This window comes from Sus scrofa, chromosome 17 (assembly GCF_000003025.6).
Source record: "Sus scrofa isolate TJ Tabasco breed Duroc chromosome 17, Sscrofa11.1, whole genome shotgun sequence".
Taxonomy (NCBI): Eukaryota; Metazoa; Chordata; class Mammalia; order Artiodactyla; family Suidae; genus Sus; species Sus scrofa.
Window position 1 is genome coordinate 22,449,956 of NC_010459.5, and position 26,645 is coordinate 22,476,600.

A 26,645-nucleotide genomic window follows, 5' to 3' on the forward strand; every position below is an offset into this window, starting at 1 on the left:
GTCCCTCCTTCTCTGGCTTCTATGTCTCCTTCGAAAGGGTGGAAGTGCCATAGCTCTGGGTATTCCTGACAAGATCTCCCCGGTTATGTATGCACAGTCTTACCACTGGTACAGCTTTAAGATGTCAGAGCTCACCTTACTGTGTCCTTTATCTCTATGTAATTCTGTCATGACAACAAGTCTACAACTTCTAAACCATTCCTTCTCCTAAAAATACACTAAACATTCCTATTTCCCACCCTTCCTCATTAACGATGCCTTTCTAAACAAACAGTAGTCATGATCAGTCATTAATAGTTAACAAAATCCTCTGCTAATTTGAGTTTCATGAAAACCTGGTTCTCCTCTGGGGACACTGCTTCTCCCACAACCCTTTCAGGTGGGGAATTTTTCTCCCAGTCTGTCCATCTTATTACTCACTATCAACTCCAGTCCAGTCTGGCCTTCCTCCCAAAGCCTCCAACTTTGAATATCATGTTATCAAACTATACCACCATCTCCCCCTTATTGCAGATATCTAATGACTATAGTCAAGCCCCTCATTTCTTGCAGAGCTAACACTGCCACTCTCTTCAATTCTAGCCCTGTTGTAATTATGAGCCTTTCAACACCCTGAGCCTCACAGTTCAGTGGACTCTTCAAATTTTTTTTTTTTGTGTGTGTGTGTGTCTTTTTGCCATTTCTTGGGCCACTCCTGTGGCATATGGAGGTTCCCAGGCTAGGGCTCAAATTGGAGCTGTTCCCACAGCAACACAGGACCTGGGCTGCATCTGCAACCTATACCGCACCTCAAAGGCAAGATCCTTAACCCACTGAGCAAGGCCAGGGATCAAACCCAAAACCCCATGGTTCCTAGTCGGATTCGTTAACCACTGAGCAGTGGCCTTTTCTATTATCTCTAAATTCAGAAACTCCTCCTAGGATCATAACTAGAACTGCCATCATCAAAATTGTAATCCCATCATCATCTTAATTTCAAGTATCCTACTCCTCAAACACTAGCTCCAGTCTTTTCATTTTATTTTCTTTAGTGTCCCAAGGCTAAAATTTCTTTTTTTTTTTTTTTTTTGTCTTTTGTCTTTTTGTCTGTTGTTGTTGTTGTTGTTGCTATTTCTTGGGCCGCTCCCGCGGCATATGGAGGTTCCCAGGCTAGGGGTTGAATTGGAGCTGTAGCCACCAGCCTACGCCAGAGCCACAGCAACGCGGGATCCGAGCCGCATCTGCGACCTACACCACAGCTCACGGCAACGCCGGATCCGTTAACCCACTGAGCAAGGGCAGGGACCGAACCCGCAACCTCATGGTTCTAGTCGGATTCGTTAACCACTGCGCCACGACGGGAACTCCCAACTTGGTTATAATCTTAATTAATAAGGCTGACTAATCACATTCCCATGAGGAACTAAAATATCAACAGAAGGAGTAGTTCATCCTAGCTGTTAAACTGATGTACCTGTTATCTATTTCCCTTACTCTGAAGGAGTTAAACTCCTAATGTTACTATCCTGTATAGTCCCATGTGAAAAGATAGGATGTTTAACTAGTCTAAATTAAAATTTCTTTTAAAAACCAAGCCAAGCTACAGTCTAACTAGTGTTAGCGATTATTAAGAGTACTTATTTTCCTGAAGAGTTTAGTATTTTAGAAAGTCAAGCCACAGAAAAACTGATGGCTGCGATAGTATAATCTCATACTGACCCCCTGTGGTTTACTGAAATATAACATCCACAGTCCTGAGTTTATGGCGATTGTTACTGGGGAACACACAATTTTTAAGATACATATTCGACCATATTATACACATAGGACATGAATAGTACACTATAACTTACAAAGTACTTTTCTAACATCTCAAATTAAGCAAGAAAGGTATTATTAGTCCCACTTTCTAAATAAGTAAACTGAGATCCTGAAAGGTAAGCTCACTTATCTCATTTAACATGTCTAATGTGCAAATGACCCTTTACATTTACACCTACACAAACAGGAAACACACACACACACACACACACACACACACACACACACACACTTGTACTCACGTCCATACCAAGGATTCACAGGTTAATATACCCCATCTGGCCTTCAAAAATGCTGTGGTTAAAGACTTAAGAAATGCATTATATAGCAGAATATCAATTCTCCTTCATTCAACTAAGTATAAATTACATACTGAATGTTGATGATAATTCCACGAAACTGGCTCTTTCATCATTGTTGAAGGCATTAAAAACTGGTATAGCCCTTTAGGAAAGCAATTTGGCAATAACCTCAAGACACAAAAAGTGTTTGCGTCCTTTCCTAGTAATTTCATTTCTGGGAAGTTATCCTATGAAAATAATTCAAAATATGGAAAAAGCTATAGATTATTTATAACATTCTAGATGTTTGGCATAACATTCTGAGATTTAAAATTTGAGGTTTGGATACTGGTAGTTTTAAGAGCCTGTGAGAGGACCACAGGTTGACCCAAAGCATATGTAAAGCTGCTATGTGAGTGAGGAAGTCATGGTACTAACTGGTGAGTGGGCCTGACTGCCAGCACTGGCTTCTCCTCGTGATTGCTACAAGTTCTCACATGCAGGGAGACATTTCTAAAAGGGGGGAGAGGGGCGTCTTTGTTAAAAAATCATTTTTATAAGTAAAAGGTCCTAAAATAGCAAGCCTATTACTTGGCTGGTGATGAAAGTGGAGAGATCTAAGAAAGTACTGGTATTTGTGGGTCTGGGGTTAGTAAATAGCCTTATATCAAATTTCTTTTCAATACCACAGGTCTATTGCAGTGAAAGGTTAGAAATATGATTAAATATTCAATAACAGAGGAATGATAAATTAAACCACAATCTACCTAATCACTCGGTGGCTGAATAAGGGTAATGGAATTGCAAATGATAATTTTTCATTTTACATTTTAAAAATATATTATATGACATTAATATCACATCCACAAATGGCAAAGTCAAGATGAGTCTAGAAATATAAAAAAAGGTTAACACACCATGGTCAAGTGAGATTTATTCTAGGAAAACTGTACTGCATAAATCTTCTTATGTATCACTTTTTGGTATTTACACTACATACAATTCATAAAGACAAAAGTTACATCTGACTACTCGACAGACCTCTAAAATATATGCTATAAACTTTTCAATCAAGTTTATTTTAAATCTTCTTTCTTAAACAGTCAATAGAAACTGTCATTTTAAAATAAGCTCATCTGAAATATCTTCATTCAAGAAGCTCATTCTAAGATCGGAAATAAGCTACAATTAATTATAAGATTTGACTTACAAGATAGAATTCAATTATTTCTTGGACCTCACATAAAAAACTGTCTTTACACATATCTCTGGGTGGTATGGCTGTACCCCCTCATTGTGAGACTTACTGACAAAAGACACTCAATCCTTGAAAGCAGCTTCTGTGCTTTTTTGTTGAATAATCCTAACAATATAGAGAATTCCTCCTTATATTACATTTTTTTTTTTTTTTTGGTCTTTTTTGCTATTTCTTGGGCCGCTCCCGCAGCATATGGAGGTTCCCAGGCTAGGGGTCCAATCGGAGTTGTAGCCACCGGCCTATGCCAGAGCCACAGCAACGCAGGATCCGAGCCACGTCTGCAACCTACACCACAGCTCACGGCAACGCCGGATCGTTAACCCACTGAGCAAGGGCAGGGACCGAACCCGCAACCTCATGGTTCCTAGTCGGATTCGTTAACCACTGCGCCATGATGGGAACTCCTCCTTATATTACATTGAAGTCTACTTTCCTTCAACTTTTATCCACTGGCAAAAGCTCCAACTTCTGAGTAGTGAGTAAGTGAGATTAAGTCTTCATTTACATACTCATCCTGCAAGTACTTGAAAGTTAACTCTTACATCACTTTTTGGACTTTTCCTCTCCAGATTAAATTAATTGAGTTCTCTCAACCACTGTTCATAATGAGAATACTACTAAATTTCATTTTTTGTTACTATCACTTCCTGCAAAAGCCAAACACTTCAAATAAATGGGTTATAACACAGCACCATGTTCCTATGGAAACACGCAGTGGGGAGTTCCTGTCGTGGTGCAGCGGAAACAAATCTGACTAGGAATCATGAGGCTGTAGGTTTGATCCCTGGCCTTGCTCAGTGGGTTGAGGATCAGGCGTTGCCGTGAGCTGTGGTGTAGGTTGCAGACGCGGCTCGGATCTGGCGCTGCTGTGGCTCTGGTGTAGGCCAGCAGCTGCAGTTCCAATTGGACCCCCAGCCTGGGGACCTCCATATGCTGTGTGCGGCCCTAAAAAGACAAAAGACAAAAGACAAAGAAACAAACAAACAAAACACAGCGGAGAGGTGTGATCCTATTAAGTCTACTACAAGAGTCAATCAATCCTCAAATATCAAAATATACTAGTTCTTTTTCCTCTCAAATAAAGAAAACCTATGAAAACTGATGTTTTTTACTCTAAGCGCAAAAACATACTAGTTGTACGAAACAGAAGTAATTCAATATAAAATACTTAATTTTTTAACAGTAGTGTTATATGTGGTATTATTTCAACTGAAGATGAATTGAGTCTAAAAGTACCTAATCCCTGTCAAAAACTATACCCAGTTTTAAAAGATATACATAGAGGTAAAAAGCAGTAATCTGCAAAAACAATATCATTTGCAAAGGTACAAGGGGATTCGCCCAGGACTGTTAAAAAAGTTACTGAATCCTTCAATGTGGTTATAAATATCACTTACTATGCTATACTTCTTTGACTATTCAAAAATTGCAAAATTGAGATGGAAGACTATGTATTGCATATCTTGTGTTACTGAAACCTCACTAATTAAATTGTAGTAGGATTACTGGAGCGAAGTCCACTTATGAATTACTTATTTTGAAAGGAAGTCTAATGACTTTAGAATACATGGTGCTTGGATTTAAATTTCTATTCAAGATTCTGAGACTACTAGAATTAAATCTAGGAAAGGCCTACTTTCATAAATGAATAATTTTTAGTTTGTAAATTAAAGAATAAGCCAGCAAGACTCTAAAACGCTAGTCCCAAAGTGACTTAAATAATGTATGCAAATAGCATGTTAACTTCCTCACCAAAACAAGCCTGGAAAAGGTGATTTTTTTGTTTATGTTTTCAAAGAGTTGATCTTCTTTTATATGTAGTTAGTATCTAATTCTTACCTGGAACCCACTTAATTTCCATTTCCATATCATTTTCTTTGCCTTTCTTCTCTTTTTCTTGAATAACTTGCAAGAGCTGCCTATATTTAGCAATTTGTTCCTCATCATCCTTCTGAGTTCTTTTCGTTTTCCCATCTTCTTCTACATTGACCTCATCATCACCTAACAAAAAAAAAAAAAAAATCAACTTCATTTAATACAGAAACAAGTCACTTCCAACTTTAGTGTTTCATCTCACAGTCACTCCAACACCCTTCTGAAAGATGTCAGATATACTGTAACGATAGAATGTCAAAATCAGATTTCAACTTAATGCTATGAATAAAGTGAATGACTTAGCTCTTGTTCATAATAAACATTAGCTGCAATATAAATTAGCAGTGTCACAGTAGTATACTTGGAAATCTGTTTTTATTAAAACTCGAATTCCAAAATAATCCTGTTATCATGTACCATTCACAGTCTTCTCCTCCCTATAAGCAAGACAGGAGGGATGGCAATTTATTTCTCTTTATGTCTCCTACCATCCAACACAGTGGCTTTAAAATGTATGGTCCATAAAAGGAGTCTGAATACTGTTGTAATGCAGCTGACACAGGGATTTAGCTGTTCATGCCGATGACACAGATAAAGGAAGTTGTTTGTAATCCAAAACAAGAATAATGAGTCCTTTGCATTTGACAGTGGGCAAACATGGTTACTCTTAGGATCTCATTAATAAGAATAAAAATGAGTAAATCAGAAGTTTGTGCAATTAACTTTCCCATGTGGAAAATACTCACATTTCCATTTTAATTTTATAAAAATAATTACAATACAAAGGAATAGTATAAAATTCATGGGCAACAAACCCCAAAGAAAACTAATACGTGAAAAGATGGTCGCTCTGTATTTCCACTGTAATTCTCCAAGTCAAAAACATAAATTAAGAACCTCCGTTTTAATGCGAAACATACAGACTTACTGAATTAACTAAATGTAGTAAAGGAAAATTTTGAAGCAGCATACAGAAGACTCCCTCTTCTACGAGTTATGACTAACTGGTCACTAAGTGTCTGACATTAAGCATTTAGCTGTGAAACAACAATGTTAACAGATTGTCCTTATATCTTCAAAAAGGTGATATGAAAAAAAAATGGGTAAGTAAATGTTTTTATAATTTTTTTTCTCTAAACGAATAAAAAATAGTCCAGGACATTCTTTCCATCCTATCACACTTTTACATTTTCACTCACACAGCTGAAATTCATTTTTTTCCTGTTTGTGCTTTGTGCCACAATAATAATGTTGGATGGAATTCTGTCATGTATCCCGTAATTCAATGGATAAAACATCAGGAACACATTAACAAAATGGCAATGTATTTCTTTCTATTAAAAGCTTACTTCTGAAAACATAATTAGAAGCAAGCTCCTTCCAGGTTGAAATTTTAGTGGTAAGTCTCTGATGGCCTACTTTAAATTGATTTTTTCCAGTACTAAAATTTTACTTTCTGAAGCTCTAAAATGTGGGTTAACTCATGTAAGTCTGTTTTTCCCCAATTCAAGGACAATACTTTGTGAAAGCCGTAGTACTATATATAAGGAGTAGGGGAAAAAAAACCAAAACTGTAACAGTAAGAAGCCCTGCTGTGATCTCTTAAAAACTACAACAGGAACATCAAGTAACTCTAAGGCATTGTATATATCAGAGGTACTAAATTACAGATTAAAGTAAGCTTGCAATCAACTAAAATATTGAAGGAAAAAAACTCATGCTTTCAAAAATTTAATTAGCATACTGCAAATAAAAAGCCATTAATTCTTACAGTTTTGGAATTAAAAACATATGATATGAGGTGGTATGATAAGATTTTACATACATTATCTCAGTTTTTTCAACCATGAGCAGGTACTATTATGATCCTCATTTTACGGTGATGAAGAGAAAGGCACAGAGGCTAAGAACACCTAACCTGTATAACTTCACTATGTGGTGAAGTCAGTATTTGAAATTAGCAAAGCCCAAGACCTTAACAAGAATATATCAACAAATTGATCATTATTTTCCCACAATATCTGCTGCCCTAATGTCAACAATGTCATTTTAAAATCTAGTGCAGTACTCCAAAACCAATCAAAAAACCTATTTGAAAAACTTTATCCAATCTTCACAAGAATACATGGAATGCTTTTTTCCCCTTTATCTTAGAGCTGCTAGTAAAGAAAAACTATCCAGAATTTTCAGAAAAGAGATGAGTGACCAAGTAGATATATAAATAAAAAGCATATAAACTGATATATTTATGGAGGAAAAAACATAAAGGCTATTTGAAAGACTCAGCTTTTCTGAATACACTAGAAATAAAATGGCCACTCACCTGTTTGGAATGCCAAAGAAATTAATAAGCAAAAGCAACTGAACCATTCAATATGAAGGCATTTGTGCCCAACATAACTACCAATGCAAATCATAAACTTTTTTCAAAGACTGTTAAATATCTAAGAAATTATGTAGTTTTATTAATAGATTTCTGAATAAAAAAACTATAATGATTAAACAGGATTTTCCATTCCATATGTGAACACAATTCAAGAGTAATATTTTATGAAAAACTGAACAAATTAAGCAATATTTTTTTTGTCTTTTTAGGGCTACACCCATGGCACATGAAAGTTCCCAGACTAGGATCAAATCGGAGCTGTAGCTGCTGGCCTATGCCACAGCCAGAGCAATATGGGATATGAGCCGCACCTGCATCATACACTGCAGCTTACGGCAATGCCGGATCCTTAACCCAATGGGTGAGGCCAGGGATCGAACCTATGTCCTCATGGATTCTAGTTAGGTTCGTTACCACTGAGCCACAACAGGAACTTGAAGCATTATCTTCATTAGTCTAAAAGGAACAACAGTGATAGGCCAATCATACGGTATTAAGAAAGTTAAGGTCTAACAGTCCCATGAAAATACTAAAGAAGTGTTTAGGATTTAATTATACTTTTTTTAATTTTTAAGGCCACACCCAAGGCATAAGGAGGTTCCCAGGCTAGGGGTCAAATTGGAGTTGTAGCTGCTGGCCCATGCCACAGCCACAGCAACACAGGATCCGAGCCATGTCTGCAACCTATACCATAGTTCAAGGCAACACCAGATCTTTAACCCATTGAGTGAGGCGAGGGATCAAACCCGCAACCTCATGGTTCCTAGTCAGATTTGTGTCTGCTGTGCTATGACGGGAACTCCCTCAAAAAATTTTTTAGATAAAGATATAGACAGCCTGAGAATTTCTGCTTCCATGAGTGGGAAGCTAGGTATACTTCAGACCAATCCTTTTACTGAGGACATCAAGTTGGATGAGATCTTTAAGAAATCTTTTTTAAAGTTTCAAAGGGGTTTAAAAAAAAAAAAAAAGAAAACTTCAAAGAATCAACAGATTAGTGAAGAATTACAAAATCAAAATCTAGAGGCGGGTCATCAGAGAGATAACTCCAGTGTTTAAGAACTAATTTGCCCTAATAGCATTTATTGACCTAGCAAAGAAACAGCTGTGAAATTCAACTACAGTTCTGGCAGCCTAGAAGGCCAAAAAGACAAAAGTTAAAGGACCAAGCAGTATGCCCACATTTAGCAGGGACCCAGAAGGATATGTACTCCAGGGCAAGGGTCACCCAGATGTAAACTAGCTCTTCACTAGCTCCAGAGTGATGTGGTCCAGAATGACTGGAGCAAATAAAAGTTCTCTCATACTCTTACCTCAAATAACAAACAGGAACAAGTTAACCTGGCACACAAACAAGAGAAACAGGTTGTAAAGTAAAGGAAATCAACCCCAAAAGATTTGAAATAAATACTGAAATTATCAGACACACACTATAAAAACAAATTTCCTCTATTTACAGAAATAAAGGGTTGAAAATATCTGCAATGAGTAAAAAACTGTAAAAAACAATGTTGCTGATTTAAAAAATAGTTCACCTGAACTTTTACAAGTTAAAAAAAAATATAACAACAACAACAAAACTCACAAACCTCAATGAATAGTCTATAAGCAGATTCAAAACTGCTAAAAGAGAATTAGTGACCTGGAAGATAGATAAGAAAAAACATTCAGAATGCAGCACAGAAAGACAATTGACAAAATATACAGGAGAGTAGCAACATGACAGAACAGAACCTAACGTATATCTAGTAAGGGTCCCAGGAGAAGGGAGAAGAAATACCTGAAGAGATAATGGCTGAGAACAGTCTAATAGTGATGAAAGATACCATGCCACAAATTCAAGAAACCCAACAAATGCCAAGTACAAAAAAATCTATTCTTAGTTCATAGTATACTGTAGAAAGACAAAAGGAAAAACTTTAAAAGCAATGAAAGAATAAAATCCAGGCAACTTTCAAAAGACTTCAAAACGTTCTGACAGCTGACTTCTCAAAAACAACGAAGCCAAGAAGTCAGCAGAATATTATTGTCAATGTGGTGATGGGAAGGACTATCTACCTAGAATTTTTTAACCAGTGAAAATATCTTCACAAATGAAGGCAAAATAAGGACACTTTTAGATCAAACCAAGACTCAAGAGAGTTTGACAGCAGCAGGTACTACCAGAAATCGTCAAGAGTATACTTAAGGCAGAAGGAAAATGATCCTAGAGATAAGTATGAGATTTAGGAAAGAACAAAGAGTACTATTGCGGCTCAGGGTATAATGAACCCAACTATGTCCGTGAGGATGTGGGTTTGATCTCTGGCCTTGTTCAGTGGGTTAAGGATCCAATGTTGTTGTGAGCTGTGGTGTAGGTTGCAGACATGGCTCAGATCCTGCATTGCTGTGGCTGTGGCACAGGCCAGCAACTACAGCTTCAATTTGACCCATAGCCTGGGAACTTCCATATGCTGCAGGTGCAGCCCTTAAAAAGAGAGAGAGAGAGAGAGAGAGAGAGAGAGAGAGAGAGAGAGAGAGAGAGAGAGAAGAAGGAGAAAAAGAAGTAGGGAAAATGCGGGAAAATTTAAACAAAGCAGTGATATTAATGTCCTGTGGGACTTGAGTTACAATACACCAGATAGCATGAAGCTGTTTTAAGATTCCTTACATTCTGTAGGAGGGTAAAAATGTTAATTAGCATTAAACTTTAATAGGATGCAAGTCAAAATTTGTAGGATAATCACTAAATGAACAGAAAGAGTCTATTTTCTAAACTAATTGAGCAGAAAAATGGAATGTTAAAAAATACTCCAAAGGAAGCTCTTAGTTTAAGAAAAGGGGGGTAATGAAGCATTTTACATCTTTCTCTTTCTTCTTTGGCTGCCTTGTGGCATATGGAGTTCCCAGGCCAGGGATCATATCCAACCTATAGATACCATCTACACTGCAGCTGCAGTAATGTCAGATCCATCACCCACTGTGCCAGGCCAGAGACTGAACCTGCATCCCAGAACTCCAGAGACACTGCTGATTCCACTGGGCCACAGTGGGAACTCCGCATTTTACAAGTTTAACTGATTGCATAACTACATGAATCATGACAAGTCTAAAAAGCCAGACTTTTCTTGTGAGGTCAGGGTTTTAAAAAAAAATGCTTATGGTTAAAGAAATTCAGGCAAAGAAGATACCTTTAGATAAAAAATTTCAATTACCATCTACAGGTATGTATAATACTGTATATGTGAGCACGCTTTACAGACAGTTTAAGGATTAGTTTGGTACTTTCTTTTAAGCTACTATCAAAGACATACTTCTGTTAGCCAGTCTAGATTAGGCATTTAAATGCTTATAAATATACAACACCAAAAGATGAATACATACCCTGTAGCTCCTCTTCTATCTCCTCTTCATCTTCACTAGAAGAAGCTAAGTAGGCTTGAAAATCCATGTCCAAAAGCTCTTCCTTTTTAAATTTCCTGTTGAGTGTTGTAATTCTTTCGTGATCAGTTTCATCCCAAGTGATCTCCACCTTTCACCAATGAATAAGAAAAAAATAAAAAATAAAAATGAAAATGTTGGCAACCCAAACTTTTTGAAGAACAAGTTAAACTTGGATGTTTAACAGTAAACTAATAATGTTAAGATGTGCTGAAACAAATAACATGGTTAATAAAAAATATTCTACCTGTGGAAAGGGAACCATTTCAATTAACCTGTGCCTTCCTCCTCCTAAATGCAAGGCATCCCATTACTGAGAGTAAAAATTCATCAATATGTGGAATGATTGTGGCGGAAAGAAATAAGAAAATGCACTAGTGAAAAAGTTAACATTATGAATGAATCAAATCATGTTTTTCATCTGGAGCTCTAAGCATTTCAAGAGTTCTACAAACCATCTGAAATTTGCTGAAAAGGGAGTTCCTGTTGTAGCTCAGTGAGTTAAGGACCCAACATTGTCCCTGTGAAGATGCAGTTTCAATTCCTGGACTTGTTCAATGGGTTATGGATCTGGCGTTGCAGCAAGCTGTGGTGTAGACTGCAGATGAGGCTCGAATCTGGTGTTGCTGTGGCTGTAGCGTAGGCTGCAGCTGCAGCTCTAATTCGACTCCTAGCCCAGGAACTTTCATATACTATAGGTGCAGCTGCAAAAAATTTGCTGATAAAACTTTCGGTACAATCTCAGTGCGGTCCATTTTCCAAAATAGATTAAAAAGCCACTGATGAGAAAGACATCTATTGGCTGGAAGTACAGTAAACCTCCCACAACACAGAAATTCATCTATAACATGGTCTCATGATTAGCTCCTGTCCTCTATGCAGCCCTCATACTCAGAGTGTGGTTGGAGGAGGTTTTATCTTCATCACAGGGTGGGTCCTTCATCCTTGTGTTTTCCCTCAGGCTAATATCCCCCAGATCAGGACAACAAAATCGGCATCAATTAACCAAAAGAACTGATCCTTAAAATGGTTGCCGCTGTCACAGAAATTTCAGCTAGTCATATGACTCAGAATTATTCCTATTCTGATAATTAAGACCAAGCTGATGACCACAAAACCACTGTTGGAACTGGGATAGATATGGCTAATACGGCCAGACTGTAGGAACTCCAGACTGGCTGGCTGGACAGGCTTGCTTATTTTTAGTACTGAAAAATGACATGATCTTACATTTTACGTGACTGAATCTCTCAGACTTCATTTATTATATAATGGTGGGTTTTCACTATACTGAGTAACTAATCAAGGTCATACAGTATCCATAGGCTGCAGGTAACAGCTCTCCCTCTGCCACCAGCCTTTTCTCAGAAGAGCACAGTGGTTTGTTACAAGACAGGCAACGAGAAGCCTGTACAGCTCCTACAGAGTCCAGCTGTGGACAGAATGTATAAGGGGTGGATGAGCAGAGAGAAGCTAGATAGCTGAGTAACAAAGTAATTCAATAAACATCTTTTGCTGTTCATTATTAAGCATTAATGTGATATCTAGTAGTCCTGAATTATTCTACTTTACTTATTTTTACAACTTTGGATCATATCTGCAGAAAAAATGTTTTAAATTTTCAGGTTTTTTTTTTTTTAATTTCTAAAGTTTTATTAAAGTATAGTTGACTTATGGAGTTCCCGTCATGGCTCAGTGGAAATGAACCCAACTAGGAACCATGAGAGTGCGGGTTTGATCCCTGGCTTTGCTCAGTCGGTTGAGGATCCGGCGTTGCCACAAGCTGTGGATATAGGTTGCAGATGTGGCTCGGACCTGGCGTTGCTGTGACTCTGGCATAGGCCAGCAGCTACAGCTCTGGTTAGACCCCTAGCCTGGGAACCTCCACATGCCACGGACGCAGCTCTAAAGAGACAAAAAAAAAAAAAAAAGTATAGCTGACTTACAACGTTGTGATAATTTCTGCTGTACAACAAAGTGATTCAATTATACTATATACACACATCCATTCTTTTTCAGATTCTTTTCCTGTATAGATTATCAAAGAATATTGGGTAGAGTTCCCGGTGCTATGCAGCAGTTCCCCGTTGGCCAATGATTCCATATACCAGTGTGCATATGCCTGGTTTTGGTTTTAAATGTGATTTGAAGTAATCTGTTACCTCCTTCCCCCTACTCCCTAGGATAATAATAAATGACATACTACTTATTAAAGGCATAATAAAAATCTGAAATTAGGTTCAAATGGATGTTGTAAATAAAATGCAAATATACTTGCATCTCATTTCTACTTGTACTTATTCATTAAAATTGAGTACTTTCCATTTCTAAAGGTACAAGAATACTTTCCATTTCTAAAGATGCTACAAGTAAATAATGAAGCTTTTCCTTAAAGCAATGAAGTTAGCTATACATTTTCAAAAGTTAAGAAATACCGTTGATGTTCCCATTGCAGCAGAAGTGAAATATTTTGGTTTATATGCTGTTAAATCCACTTCTGAGGCTACATCCTTGGGCTCATCATCAAAAGTAATATCATCTGGTATAAACCTAAGAAACAAAAAAACAAATTTATTTAACCATATGCTGCTGTGATAAACAACCAGAGTTTAGATTCTCTAATTAGGTGTAGTTTATACATAAATACTATGTAAGAGATTCTACAGAACACACATGTAGATGTTAGAAATAACCTTGGCATAAAGTTTTTGAAAATCATAAGCTATAAATCTGTAATTCCCCTAAATTTGAGTAAACTCTGTGTAGGGAGAAACCCTGCATTAGGAGTTAGTTATTATGAAATCAGGTGTAAACACACATGGGTCCCTCATGTTTCAAAAAGATCCAGATTCCTGACAGCACAGTCACTAGCGTCTTATATATTCTGAAGAGCAAACAGAATTATTAACGAGTAAGTGTTCTGAGTATAAAGCATCATACAAGTGAGGTGTCACTGAAAATAAGGAAAAGCTCAAGGATGATTCCGCAAGACTAAAAAAAAAAACCTCAACAATATTATTCTTATAGTTTTTTTCACAAACAAATAGCTTTCAAATGTAAATTAACCATTGTAACTGTCTGACAATTCTTAGGCATTAGGCTAAAAGATGGGAAGAAAAAAGCAAAGAGAAATGATCCATGGTTACTATATTTAAGCATAAATTATATTGGAGATTTTATTTCCACAGACAAAAAAAAATGTGCTGTATATTCCATCAAAACTGATTTTTGAGTGGAGAAATGAATAATTAAGGTTTCTTAGATATATATAATATCCTTCATATATACTTCTACACACTTAGAAGAGAAATAAATATCTGAAGTGAATATTTTAAATGTCATCAATATGCATCCTTTTATATTTCAATACAGATAAAACAAAGGTTCCCTAGATAAAAGGATGGCAGCAGAAACTCAATTTTCTTTTCCCAAGTTATGCATGACAAAATAAAAAGGAATGTAAGTTTTTTCCACAGTTGCTGATCTTATTTTCTAGATAGTGCCAGAGCTTATTCTAACAATGTATGAAAATGTCCCCCAAAGGAAACAGAACAAATTAATCCTGAAAAGAACATGTGAACATGAATTTCTGATACCCGAAGAGTGTGACTTTTTAACAACTGTTTGGTAACTACCATCTAAACACTCAAAATGAGAATCTCCTATTAAAATTGTTAACAGAAATGAGAAGGAAATGGCTTGTTTGATAAGATATGCCCTTCGTGCTATATAAGCATGCTAAATACCTTACCCCAAATTACTAATTCAAAAAACTGCATTTGTATTTTTCTATGAGTTAGAATGCTTTTGAAGTATGAAAGCCAAAGAGACTGGGAATTGATGCTTTTTTCCCCCCCCCAAAATATTTCATTTTGAGAACAAAGCCTCTAACAAACCTGGATACAAAGAAGTGATTTCTATCGAAAGTGGTACAGTAGAATGGTTTACTGGGTTCAAAGAATGAGGCTAATAATAAAATGGTACAGTTCAGCCTCCCTGTTTCCTTAGAACAGACATTCACAACCACTTGAGGTTTTTCAGCTCAGGTCAGTAAGCAGGAGCACATGGAGAAATAATGCCCAAGTCTGAATGCAACACCATCCATTCACTGAGCAGCATTGACCGAGACCTTTCTGTGATGATGGCAGTGTTCTGCGTCTGTTCTGTCCAAAGTGTGGCCATTAAGTATTTGAAATGTCTAGTGTGACTAAGCAAAGAAGTTTTAAATTTTCAAAATTTTTAATGAAATAAATATAAATAAGCCAGCTACAACTGTTGGCTACTGTATTAGGTGGCAGAGATCAAGAGACAGCAAGTTCCTCTGCCCCACCTCAATGCTTGTTAAAAGTTGTTTCACTTGGTTCCAAGATATAAAGAGAGGTACAAAGAACTATCACTAAATAAAAATCATCATCCTAAAAATATAGCTGACATATTTGAAAGGACATTGGGTGATAACTCATACCTAATATGTCAGCATTTTCTCATTCTAGTTTTCTTTCTTATGAGTGATGTTCTACAGGAGAGAGTTCACTCAAAAGTCAAAAAAAACCTCTTTTAGAATATGAAAACACAGAGAGCACTACTAGTCTGACATGTCAGTTCTTAAAATCACATTGTGCTGCAAGATTAAATTGGTAAGACACACATGAGTTTACCTTAGATCTATGAAGGAACAGCTACTTTCGAATTCCAGGCCATCACAATCCTCATAAATTTTAGCGGCTGTTTCAGGAGAGTCACAGTCAACTACTGCATAATAGTATTTCAGTCGCTTGAACTGATAATCTCTCAGTTTTTCTCTAGAGGTCCTAAAAGGGGAAAAACTCATTAGGCTTACTTAAACAAGAACACAATACCTAGCTCCCTTTAAAAAATAAATCTAATTGTTTCAAGAAAAATACATTACAAGCTGGCATTCACTCCAACTGATCCTTTACAACTTTGCCTTCATTAACACTGAATACTTAATTTCAATGAATAATTTTGACAAGGTACAGGCTAGGGATTTTGATTGGAATTTGGTATTTAGAAAAGGAAAGCAGGAATTGTACATGTTTCCCTGTGATTTTAATTCTTAGAGCAGTTATTACTTTGCTTCATTATCGCATATATCCTTCTCAAGCAAAACCACTGCAGAGGATCACTCTATTATAAAATATGCTAGGAAAGCATTAACTTTTACTATAAAGAATTTCCTGATTTTGTAAAACTTTATTCTAGATTTGTGTCTTGTCAGTCTAAATGGTTACAAGGTCAATTTACTAAAATAAGACATATCCTTTGGGGGTTTTAATTTGCTCTCCTTTGCCACCAGTTTTTTAACCACCATTTTTAAGTGCACGTATAGCTCCACCTAGTGGATTTAAAATTTTTTTCTATACTACACATTATAAAGAACTTTTATCATTCATCTATTTTTCTATCTAATCCTTTTTGGTATTTTTTTTCATTTTCTTTTTAAAATTTAAGTATGATCGATTTACAATGTGTGCCAATTTCTGCTATACAGCATTTATCCTTAATAAAAGTATATAATATGAACGTAAATAGCTTTTTTTCGTCTTTTGTCTTAGGGCCGCACTCTTGGCATATGGAGGTTCCCAGGCTAGGGGTCTAATTGGAGCTGTTGCTGCTGGCCTAAACCAGAGCACAGTAACGCCAGATCTGAGCCATATCTGCGACCTACAGCACAGCTCATGGCAACATCAGATCCTTAACCCACTGAACCTGCAACCTCATGGTTCCTAATCAGATTTGTTTCTGCTGCGCCATGATGGGAACTCCTGAAGGTAAATAGTTTTACCCACTTATATAGAAAGCAACATCTCAGGAAAAAAGAAAAACCTACTAATTCAGGCAATGATGCTGAGAACTCTGAATCAGTTTAATCATAACTGTTTTTCAAACTATAATAATTATTTTCATGAATACAGAAATATAAATACAGAGAAAATGTTGATGGGAGTTCCTGTAGTGGCTCAGTAGTTAACGAATCTGACTGGCATTCATGAGGATACAGGTTTGACCCCTGGCCTTGCTCAGTGGGTTAGGGATCCAGCATTGCTGTGAGCTGTGGTAGAGGTCACAGATGTGGCTCGGATCCTGCACTGCTGTGGCTGTGGTGTAGGCTGGTAGTTACAGCTGCGATTCAACCCCTAGCCTGGGAACCTCCATGTGCCATGGGTACGGCCCTAAAAAAGATAAGAAAAAAAAAAGAAAAGAAAATGTTGATGGACTAGCATGCCACCTCCCACAGACTTTATTTAACCTGCTATTTCAACCATGAATGGCACAAGTGTAAACTTTAGTCCCAACTATTAAAGTGACCAAAATTCTTAATTAGTGACATGAACTTATAGGAGGTTTAGTTTTATTTTCTAGAGTGATTTGTTACCAGTCCTTTTCAGGGGCATCTTCAGGAATGCTTAATAACTCCACTGGTCCTTGAACTTGCTCTTCCTGCATCCTCTGCTTTCCAAACTCTGAAGGATATATCTAAACACAAAAAATAAGATCAATGTAATTTATACTTCCCTTTTCTTATAATATCCAGACCTGACAAGGTCAGGAACTCTAAGAGTTACAACTGGACCCAATGAAAACAGCAAGAATGACTCACTTTCAAAGTCACTATAGGAAGCTAAAGCATCCTGAGGAGCAGTCTTTGCTGCTTTGGTTGGTGAACAACAGATGTGGGGCTTAAGGACAAAACGAGAGTATCTCCTCCATATGTTCTGAGTTCCAACGGAAAAATTAAGAAAAGTAAAACAAGATTCTAAGCTCATGGAATGCAATGTAAACACACACATGAAAAATGACTGGATTATATAATTTAAATGAAATATATGAAAATGATTAAAGAAATATATAAAACATAAGTAATGAAGAAAAACAATTCTGTAATCCCCAACTTATCCTTAAGTCATATCATTTATCCAATGCTTGCTTATTATTATTTTTTTTTTTTTTTTGCTTTTTAGAGCTACACCCATGGCATATGGAAGTTCCCAGGCTAGGGGTCAAATCAGAGCTACTGCTGCTGGCCTCTGCCACAGCCATAGCAATGCAGAATCCAAGCCGCGTCTGCAACCTACACCACAGCTCACGGCAATGCCGGATCCTTAACCCACTGAATGAGGCCAGGGATCAAACCCACAACCTCATGGTTCCTAGTAGGATTCATTCCAATGCTCTAGGACAGGAACTCCCTCCAATGCTTTCTTTTAAAGAAATTCTTTAAAAAGAAAAGCACTAAAGATAGCAGTTCTCATTGTAGCTCAGTGGGTTAGGAACCTAACACAGTGTCTGTGAGGATGCAGGTTTGATCCCTGGCCTTGCTCAGTGGGTTAAGGATCCAGTGTTGCCATGAACTGCAGTGTAGGCTCACATTCAGCATTTCCATGGTTGTGGCAGAGGCCTGCAGCTACAGCTCCAATCTGACCCTTAGCCCAGGAACTTCCACAGGTGCAGCCGTAAATAAAAAGAACTGAAGACAATCTTACCACATAGATTAGATATAGTCTTGGTATAAAAATGATTCACGCTCACCTGAATTTGGTATTTTTCTTCTTGGCTACTTTTGAGAGTCAAGAAATATAACTGTATTAATTTGCATTGTTTTGATATTACTGGGCTTACTATTCATTAACTAATGTACGCTTTTTTGAGTTGTGTGAAATCTGTAGTTTATCAACTAGAGGACTGAAGCTTTTCTTACTAATCTAAGTGGCATATAACAGGTTTCAATGGAGAAGTTTTTATTTATTTATTTATTTATATTACTCAATGAATTTATTACATTTATAGTTATACAATGATCATTACAATCCAATTTTATAGGCTTTCCATCCCACAACCTGGAGAAGTTTTTAGTATACGTGTAGTCACATCTGTTCATTCTATGTGTTTTTTTTTTCTTCTTTTTAAGTTTAGAAATTCTTACTATTCATCTCCTGCAACAAAAAATTTAACAAAAACACTATTTATTCTGCCTGTGGTTTGATTTTTAATTTTTTTCTTTACTTCATCTGGAGTTTATTTGGGGCTATTTGAGGATCTGAACTGAGTTCTTTATACAAAGACTTGTCCATTTGTTCCAATACCATGTGTTTAAGAAATTAGTTTTGATCTAAATTATCATATAAACTCTTTCATTTACCTAGTCCAGTCTATCAAGTTGTCCTGATACTTTTATCTACCAAAACCTGTTAATTCTTGCAGCATTATATGTTTAGATATTGTAACTGGTAGTAGGGTAAATCTTTTTATATGTGTATGATTTCTCAAAAATTTATACAGCATTCTCATTTATTTATTCTTTTAGAATAAACTGGTATCCTTTTTCTTAACTTTCATTTGAACTGAGATTTATTTACTTATTTATTTATTAGTTTTATTTGGCTGTGTCCAAAGCATGTGGAAGTTTCTGGGCCAGCGATCAAACCTGTGCAACAGCAGTAACCTAAACCACAGTGGAGGCAACACTGGATCTTTAACCTGCTGCACCACGGGAAAACTGAACTGAGATTTTGAATAAAAGTAGACTAAAACTACAGAATTGACATCTTAAATATTTAAACAGAACAATAATAATTTCGAGCTGTTTCTGGTACTGTACTAAACAATTAGTGTGATCTCTGTTTCATTTAATGCTTACCACTACTTTAAGAAATAGTTTATACCTGCTTAGAGAAGAAAACACATTTGAGACATTTACTAAAAAAAATGTACAAGATCAGAGAGCATGTATCAGAAACAAGGTTTGAATACAGGTCTGTCATTATGCAATGCCTAGCTTTTCTTTTGCTTTCTTTTTCAGGGGGAGGGGGCCAGGGATCCCATAGGCCAGGGATCAGATCCGAACTGCAGTTTTGACCTACACCACAGCACCTGCAGCAACACTGGATCCTTTAACCCACTGTGCTGGGCTGGTGATTGAACCTGCGTCCCAGTACTCCAGAGATGCTGCTGATCCTGTTGTGCCACAGCAGGAACTCCAAAGCCTAGATTCTTAATCACTATGTTGTCTCTCAAGAAATACGATATTTCAAAATTTAAGTTTTTCAAGTATTACTTATCAAGCGTTATAGTTTACTTCACATAGGTCATGTATTTAAGGTAATTTTCAGCACTTTTACATGCTGCTGCTAGTAAAAACTGAATATGATCCGAGCCACATCTGTGATTATGCCATAGCTTGCGGCAACACCAGATCATTAACTCACTGAGTGAGGCCAGGGATCAAACCCACATTCTCATGGATACTAGTTAGGTTCTTAACCTGCTGAGTGACAACGGGAATTCCTCTTTTGGTTTTTAAATTATACACAATCATGTAATTGATCAATAATTTTATCTCTTCCTAACTTTTATACGTATTACATCAGTTTGTGCCTAACTGTACTGGACAACTTCAAGATTATTTCCCAAAAACTATGACTTAAAAATGAGATTTAACTTAAAATGCTTAGAAATAGTTACTTCAAAATGAAATCAATTCTCACCTTTACAGAAAATACAACACCTCCTTTTGGTTTAAATGAATTAAACAAAGCCAGCAAATCTTTTGCCTTCAATCTATCCCAGTCCATGTTGCAAACTGCTAATCGACGTGTAATCTAAAAAATGAGAAAAATTAAGTATTACATTAACTGTATTATTTCCAATGCTTGTAAAATTAAGACACTAAAAATGTAATGCCTTCTGTCCCCCAAATCCTGAAATCATTAATATAGTATTTATCTAATTGGTTTCAGTAACTGCCAACAGAAAAGTACTTTCTCTTACTTGGTTCTTAGTTTTTGAATTAGAACACGATGACGAGCTGATTCTTTAACTGTCAGGTTTGTTAAGCTAAGCTATTCTGCCACCCACTGTGTGAGTAGGAAAGCTGAGTATATTACTCTACAGCACTTCTAACAGGTGCGGCAGGAATTGAAACATAACTTCCAGCTAAAATAAGCATTTTGTAAAAATTTCATGTGACTTTTAATTATTTATATAGAAGTTCACCCCTACCTGCTTGGATAGACATCTAATATGTATAGGTACATTTATACAGAATCATCAAGAATACTATTTACCAATAAAGCTTTCCTTATTAATTTAATGACATCAATCCTACGATTCACTACAGCTACTTGTACTGTACTCTTGGCAAATAATCTTATTGATTCAAAAGGTCACCTCATCAGCCCGGGGAGCGTCTTTATCTAATTCTCTCCAAGCATGTTCAAAACCAGATTCCTCTGGAAGTAAATCTGCCATATCTTCTTCATCTTCGGAACTAGTTTCTATATTTCCTTTGCCTCTTGCAAGATCAGGGCCACTGTCACTCTCATCCTCCTCCTCACTACCCTCATCTTCATCCTCACTATCCTCATCTTCATCCTCCTCCTCTTCGTTTTCGTTTCCATCATCGTCATCATCATCACCATCAACATCAGCTCCATCAATGCCTGTACTTTCATCTTCAGATTCTTCATCACCTATTTCACTAGCACTTTCTGAATCTTCCTCCAGAGCATCTTGATCAAACACTTCACCATCTGTTGAGTTTTCAGGACCATCACTGTCTCTTGCCATTATGCATGGAACCACTGCAAAAAGGTCAAAGGAGGGAGAAATTACGAAAATGTAAACACTGAATTACATAGAATCGAAGTTATTTTGACTCCAACATCAGTAAAAATATAATATCTATGAAACTGGCTAAAGGAAAAATATAAATTCAGCAAAATTCATACCTAGCCAAGTTATTTAAGGACATCTTAATATATACCCAGTTCACACAAATAAATTCATACACTTGTTCAATATTTATGTAGTGTCTGCTCTGTGCTAGGTACTCAATTCTACTACTATTGGCAAAAGAGAAGCTATCAATGCCCTTGATAAGCTTCCAGTCAAGTGAAGAGGACAGCTGGAAACTGATCAAATAAAGTCAAATCAATACACATAAAAAAATGAAATTATAACTAGGATAAGTGCCAAGAAGGAATGTTATGAGATGCTATGACAGCAAAAAATAGAGGTCTATAGAGTGATAAATGAGTTGCCACTTGAAGGATGAAAAGAAATGAAGTAGTCAGGGTTAGACTAATAAATGAGGGAAATGTTCCAAATAGCAAGAAAAGCCTATGTAAAGATTCATTAACAGAAAAAAGCTGGCAAGCATATCTGGATTACACATAGCCAGGAGTCAAGTAGAAACTGAAACTGAAGAGCTAGGTAGGTTTTACACTATCCACAAATCATGTAGAAGGTTTGAATTTTGTCATAAAAGCAGCGAAAAGACATTGCTGTTTTCAGAAGGAGGGATATCACCAAATTTACATATTGAAATTTCCTTGACTATGCTGTGGAAAACTTAACTGGAGGGAGTCGAGACAATGTGAAGAGAGAATTAAAAGGGAAGTACAGTACTCCTGGCAAGAAATGAAGGTAGCACTAAGTTGGTAGCACTAAACGATATAGTGAGTCACTTTTGACTTTCCAAGTCAGGAGGTAAAACCAACAATAATCAGTGATGGGGCTTGATGTGGGGGCATTAGGAATTTTGGATGTGTCAGAAATGAATCCTAAGCTTCTTGGCTTGTAGAGTGAGCTAGCCAGCTAGATGGACAGAGAGAAAAACCAAACAAGTTTGTTTGGTGGAAGAAGATCATTAACTCAGTTTTGGATGTGTTGAATTTGAAGTGTCACTGAGTTATCTAAGAAGAGACATAAAGAAAGCCTTTGGCTGTATGAGTACACAGCTCAGAGAAGTCTGGGCTGGAGATAAAATGTACCACTCATTCATGTGCAGTATAACAGAAATCGTGATATGGATGAGATCACCTATGAAGAGAGTGAAATAATAGTTATAAATTTTCTACTAAATGTTGAACTTTGCAACCGACTGATGGTTAGCAATATAAAAGAGTGAAAAGATTGTTTTCACTTAAATTGGATTTTTTATTTTAGCCCTCACAACTCTGAAGGGGGTCAATTCCTATTTCTAAAAAATCACATGCTTCTATTTACTATGTGTCTGTGTATGTGCAGATATAGCTTCTCTTAAACATATATATTTTTCAAGGCGCCCCTGCAGCATATGAAAGCTCCTGGGCCAAGGATCAAACCCATGCCACGGCATCAGTTCAAGCTGCTGCAGTGACAACGCCAGATCTTTAACCCACTGCACCACAAGGGAACTCCGTTTTTTTGGTTTGTTTGTTTTTCATTTTTAAGATGGAGCTTTTGTTTCTGCTGATTCAAAGGCTTTAAGCTTGGAGAATTAAAAACAAATCTAAAAGTTTAAGAAATGGGAGTTCCCGTCGTGGCGCAGTGGTTAACGAATCCGACTAGGAACCATGAGGTTGCGGGTTCGGTCCCTGCCCTTGCTCAGTGGGTTAACGATCTCCGGTGTTGCCGTGAGCTGTGGCGTAGGTTGCAGACGCGGCTCGGATCCCGCGTTGCTGTGGCTCTGGCGTAGGCTGGTGGCTACAGCTCCGATTGGACCCCTAGCCTGGGAACCTCCATATGCCGAGGGAGCGGCCCAAGAAATAGCAACAACAACAACAACAACAAAAGACAAAAAGACAAAAAAAAAAAAAAAAAGTTTAAGAAATGGAACGAAACTGGAACTTAGTTTTTCTTTTGGTCTTAAAATCTTATAATAGTTATTCACTGACCAAATATTGAGTACTACATACAAAGAACTGAGCTGGGGGCAATGAAAAGGGAGGTGATTTGGAACATGATCCCATATACTTCACGACCTCATAGACAAAAAAGAAACCGTTTACTGATTTATGCAACCATGTTCTAAAGCACCAGGGAGGGAAACATTTCAACTTGCCTACAGGGAGGGATTTATAAAAAGAAGGCTTCACAAAGATGCCATCTGACCTGAGACTAAATGAAAAGGAGTTTTGTTAAGAGGAAAAGTAGGAAATGGATTTTTATTTTAATATCACAAGGGACTGGGGAGTAATAAAAGATAACTAACCAGTAGATGTGAAAAAGCCAAAAAAAAAAAAAAAAGCATTATTACAAGTTCTACACATGGGATCAGAAAAAATATCACAATACTGAAAGAAAGTTACAATCAGATAAGCATCAGAATTCACTTTTAAGCAACATGCTTAAAATAACACCTTGGGGACCTACCACTGCAATATTTCTCCTGCATCAGTAATTATATACAATTTTCATGATTTTTGCATATCACTATTTTTCACTAAGCTGATTTAAAATTTTTTTTAATATTTTTTAAATTAAAAATATTAGCTTTGTTCTAACAATATCCCTGAAGACAAAGATGTGATATGGTGAGTACATTTTTTTCCTAAGATACTGAAATACAGAACTTTAATATAAAAAAAAGTTTGAGTATCACCTGACATATGACATCTTTTCACATATGACAATGGTACACATATCATATTTTGGGTTGTATAATAAATTGATACATGGGAGGCCTAAAGAGACCTAGTATTTTATTCAGAATACTTATTCACTAAGCATTTGCTCAGAGCTCACCTTGTACAAAGTCTTATTCTAAACAGTGTGGGAATACAAAAAATAAGTAACTGCTTCTATTCCTAGATGGTACTGCTCTAGTAGTGATTGTAAACACTACTATTCACCTACTTTTTAAATCATTTTTATTTTTCCATTATAGTTAATTTACAATATTCACCTACTTTTAAAAAATGCTTTATCTTTTCCCTCTGATTATAAAAATGAATGCTTATTGAGAAAGAATTAGGAAAATATGGGTTAATGAAGAAAATAAAGATCACTAAGAATTTTTCATTCAGATACAACTGGGTGGTTATTTCAGTACATAACTCCCGAAATTTGTTTTCTATGATATGCCTACAAATTTATTTGTAAGTAGCTGGTTGTACCATTTATTCTATTTTGTAACCTACTTTTAAAACTTCATGTCACAGACATGTTTGAATATGTTATAACATAATCTCCTAATGATTTGTTACCTTTTTTTTAAATTTCAGAAATTATGGTACAATGCATATTCTTTGCACACATGTCCAATTATTTACTTAAAATAAACTACTGGGTGTGCAAGCGCTGGGCATCAACACTTTAAAATGGCATGTAAGGAAGTTCCCTTTATGGCTCATTGGTTAACGAACCTGACTAGGATCCATGAGGATGCGGGTTTGATCCCTGGCTTTGCTCTGTGGGTTAAGGATCTGGTGTTGCCATGAGATGTGATGTAGGTTACAGACTCAACTTGGATCCTGTGTTGCTGTGGTTATAGCATAGGCCAGCAACTGTAGCTCTGATTCTACCCCTAGCCTGGGAACTTCCATATGCTGTGGGTACAGCCCTAATAAGCAAAATAAATAAACAAACAAATAAATAAATAAAATGGCATGAATATCAAACTGCAACATCTCACATCACTTTTACCTTATAGCACTTAAAAAGTCCCTGTATGTAGTAGTTGCTGAAATGATAACTGATGAATGAACAAAAGACAGTTCTACGTTCAGTCACTTAATCTCTACTTACAGATAATGCTTCTTCTAGACTACAGAACCAATATAAATTACAGCAAGCAACATGGTAAGGTTGAAAAATTCAAAGACTTGAGTTACAGGTCCAGCCCTGTGTATCCTCATGTAAATCACTTTAATCTTGTTTTCTAATTAATACATCCTGATTTCTCATGGTTATTGAGAAAATAAAATTTTAAAAGATATGTCAAAAGATTCTGTAAAATCAGTCCAAAGGATTTTATGGATATGCTATATTAATTCAGTGCCCTAAATCTAGTGAAATTTAAAGGATGCTACATAAACTTAACTCACAAACTTAGCATCAAATGCTGCTGTTCCATTCTGATCTTATTATACACTTTCAGTAACCAAACTCTTATCCCTTTCTCCCTATATCTCAGTTTGTTGCCTGGTTCCATTATAAATGGAATGGGATCTCACTCCCGATCCCCCAAGTCCCTGCCACTTAGAATTCTGTACATTGCCTGATACTTCCTACCTTCCTGATGTGAAGGCCTTCCCTGATGCTGACCCTCCTTAGGTCCTGTAATCACAACCAGCCTTGGTCTGGCTCATCTAAACACCAACTTTGAGTAACACCAACACTCAAAATTTCCTGCTGGCAGAGGTGACATTAACTCTGGGGAGAGGGAGGTGCATCAGTGGCATGTGGAATTTCTCAGGCCAGGGACTGAATCATAGGCAGTGACCCAAGCCCTTGCAGTGACAATTTGGGGTCCTTAACCCACGGTGCCACAAGAGAACTCCCTACAAAATTTTAATAAGCTTAGAAAACTTGTAAACACAAACTAGAATCAGATGTTTCTGACTTAATTTCAAACAACCATTTCTAGCTTTATTATTTACCACCCTCTTCAGAGACTTTATTATCTAATCAAATGGGAGCACTGACCTCCTCTGAAAGCCCAACCCTATCCTTGCTCAAAAACCTCTTTCCAGACAGAATACCCTGGATTCCAAAATTTAAGTCTTTCAAACTCCAATCAAAATAGCACTTCACTTGGAGTTCCCTTCGTGGCTCAGCAATTGACGAAACCCAACTAGGATCCATGAGAATGTAGGTTCGATACCTGGCCTCGATCATTGGG

The 26,645-nt window shown here is 36.7% G+C and overlaps 1 protein-coding gene across 1 annotated transcript in view; it reads right to left on the bottom strand.

The window, feature by feature from the left end:
* The window catches only part of ESF1 (ESF1 nucleolar pre-rRNA processing protein homolog), a 61,363-nt gene that overhangs the window by 31,011 nt on the left and 3,707 nt on the right, over nucleotides 1-26,645 (bottom strand). The window contains exons 3-9 of the mRNA XM_001926068.6: nucleotides 21,209-21,621; nucleotides 20,527-20,640; nucleotides 17,418-17,518; nucleotides 15,679-15,831; nucleotides 13,456-13,570; nucleotides 10,964-11,111; nucleotides 5,179-5,340 (exon numbers count right to left, since the gene is read on the bottom strand). Coding sequence (XP_001926103.3) covers nucleotides 5,179-5,340; nucleotides 10,964-11,111; nucleotides 13,456-13,570; nucleotides 15,679-15,831; nucleotides 17,418-17,518; nucleotides 20,527-20,640; nucleotides 21,209-21,621 — 1,206 coding nt within the window. The remainder of the gene's footprint in view (nucleotides 1-5,178; nucleotides 5,341-10,963; nucleotides 11,112-13,455; nucleotides 13,571-15,678; nucleotides 15,832-17,417; nucleotides 17,519-20,526; nucleotides 20,641-21,208; nucleotides 21,622-26,645) is intronic.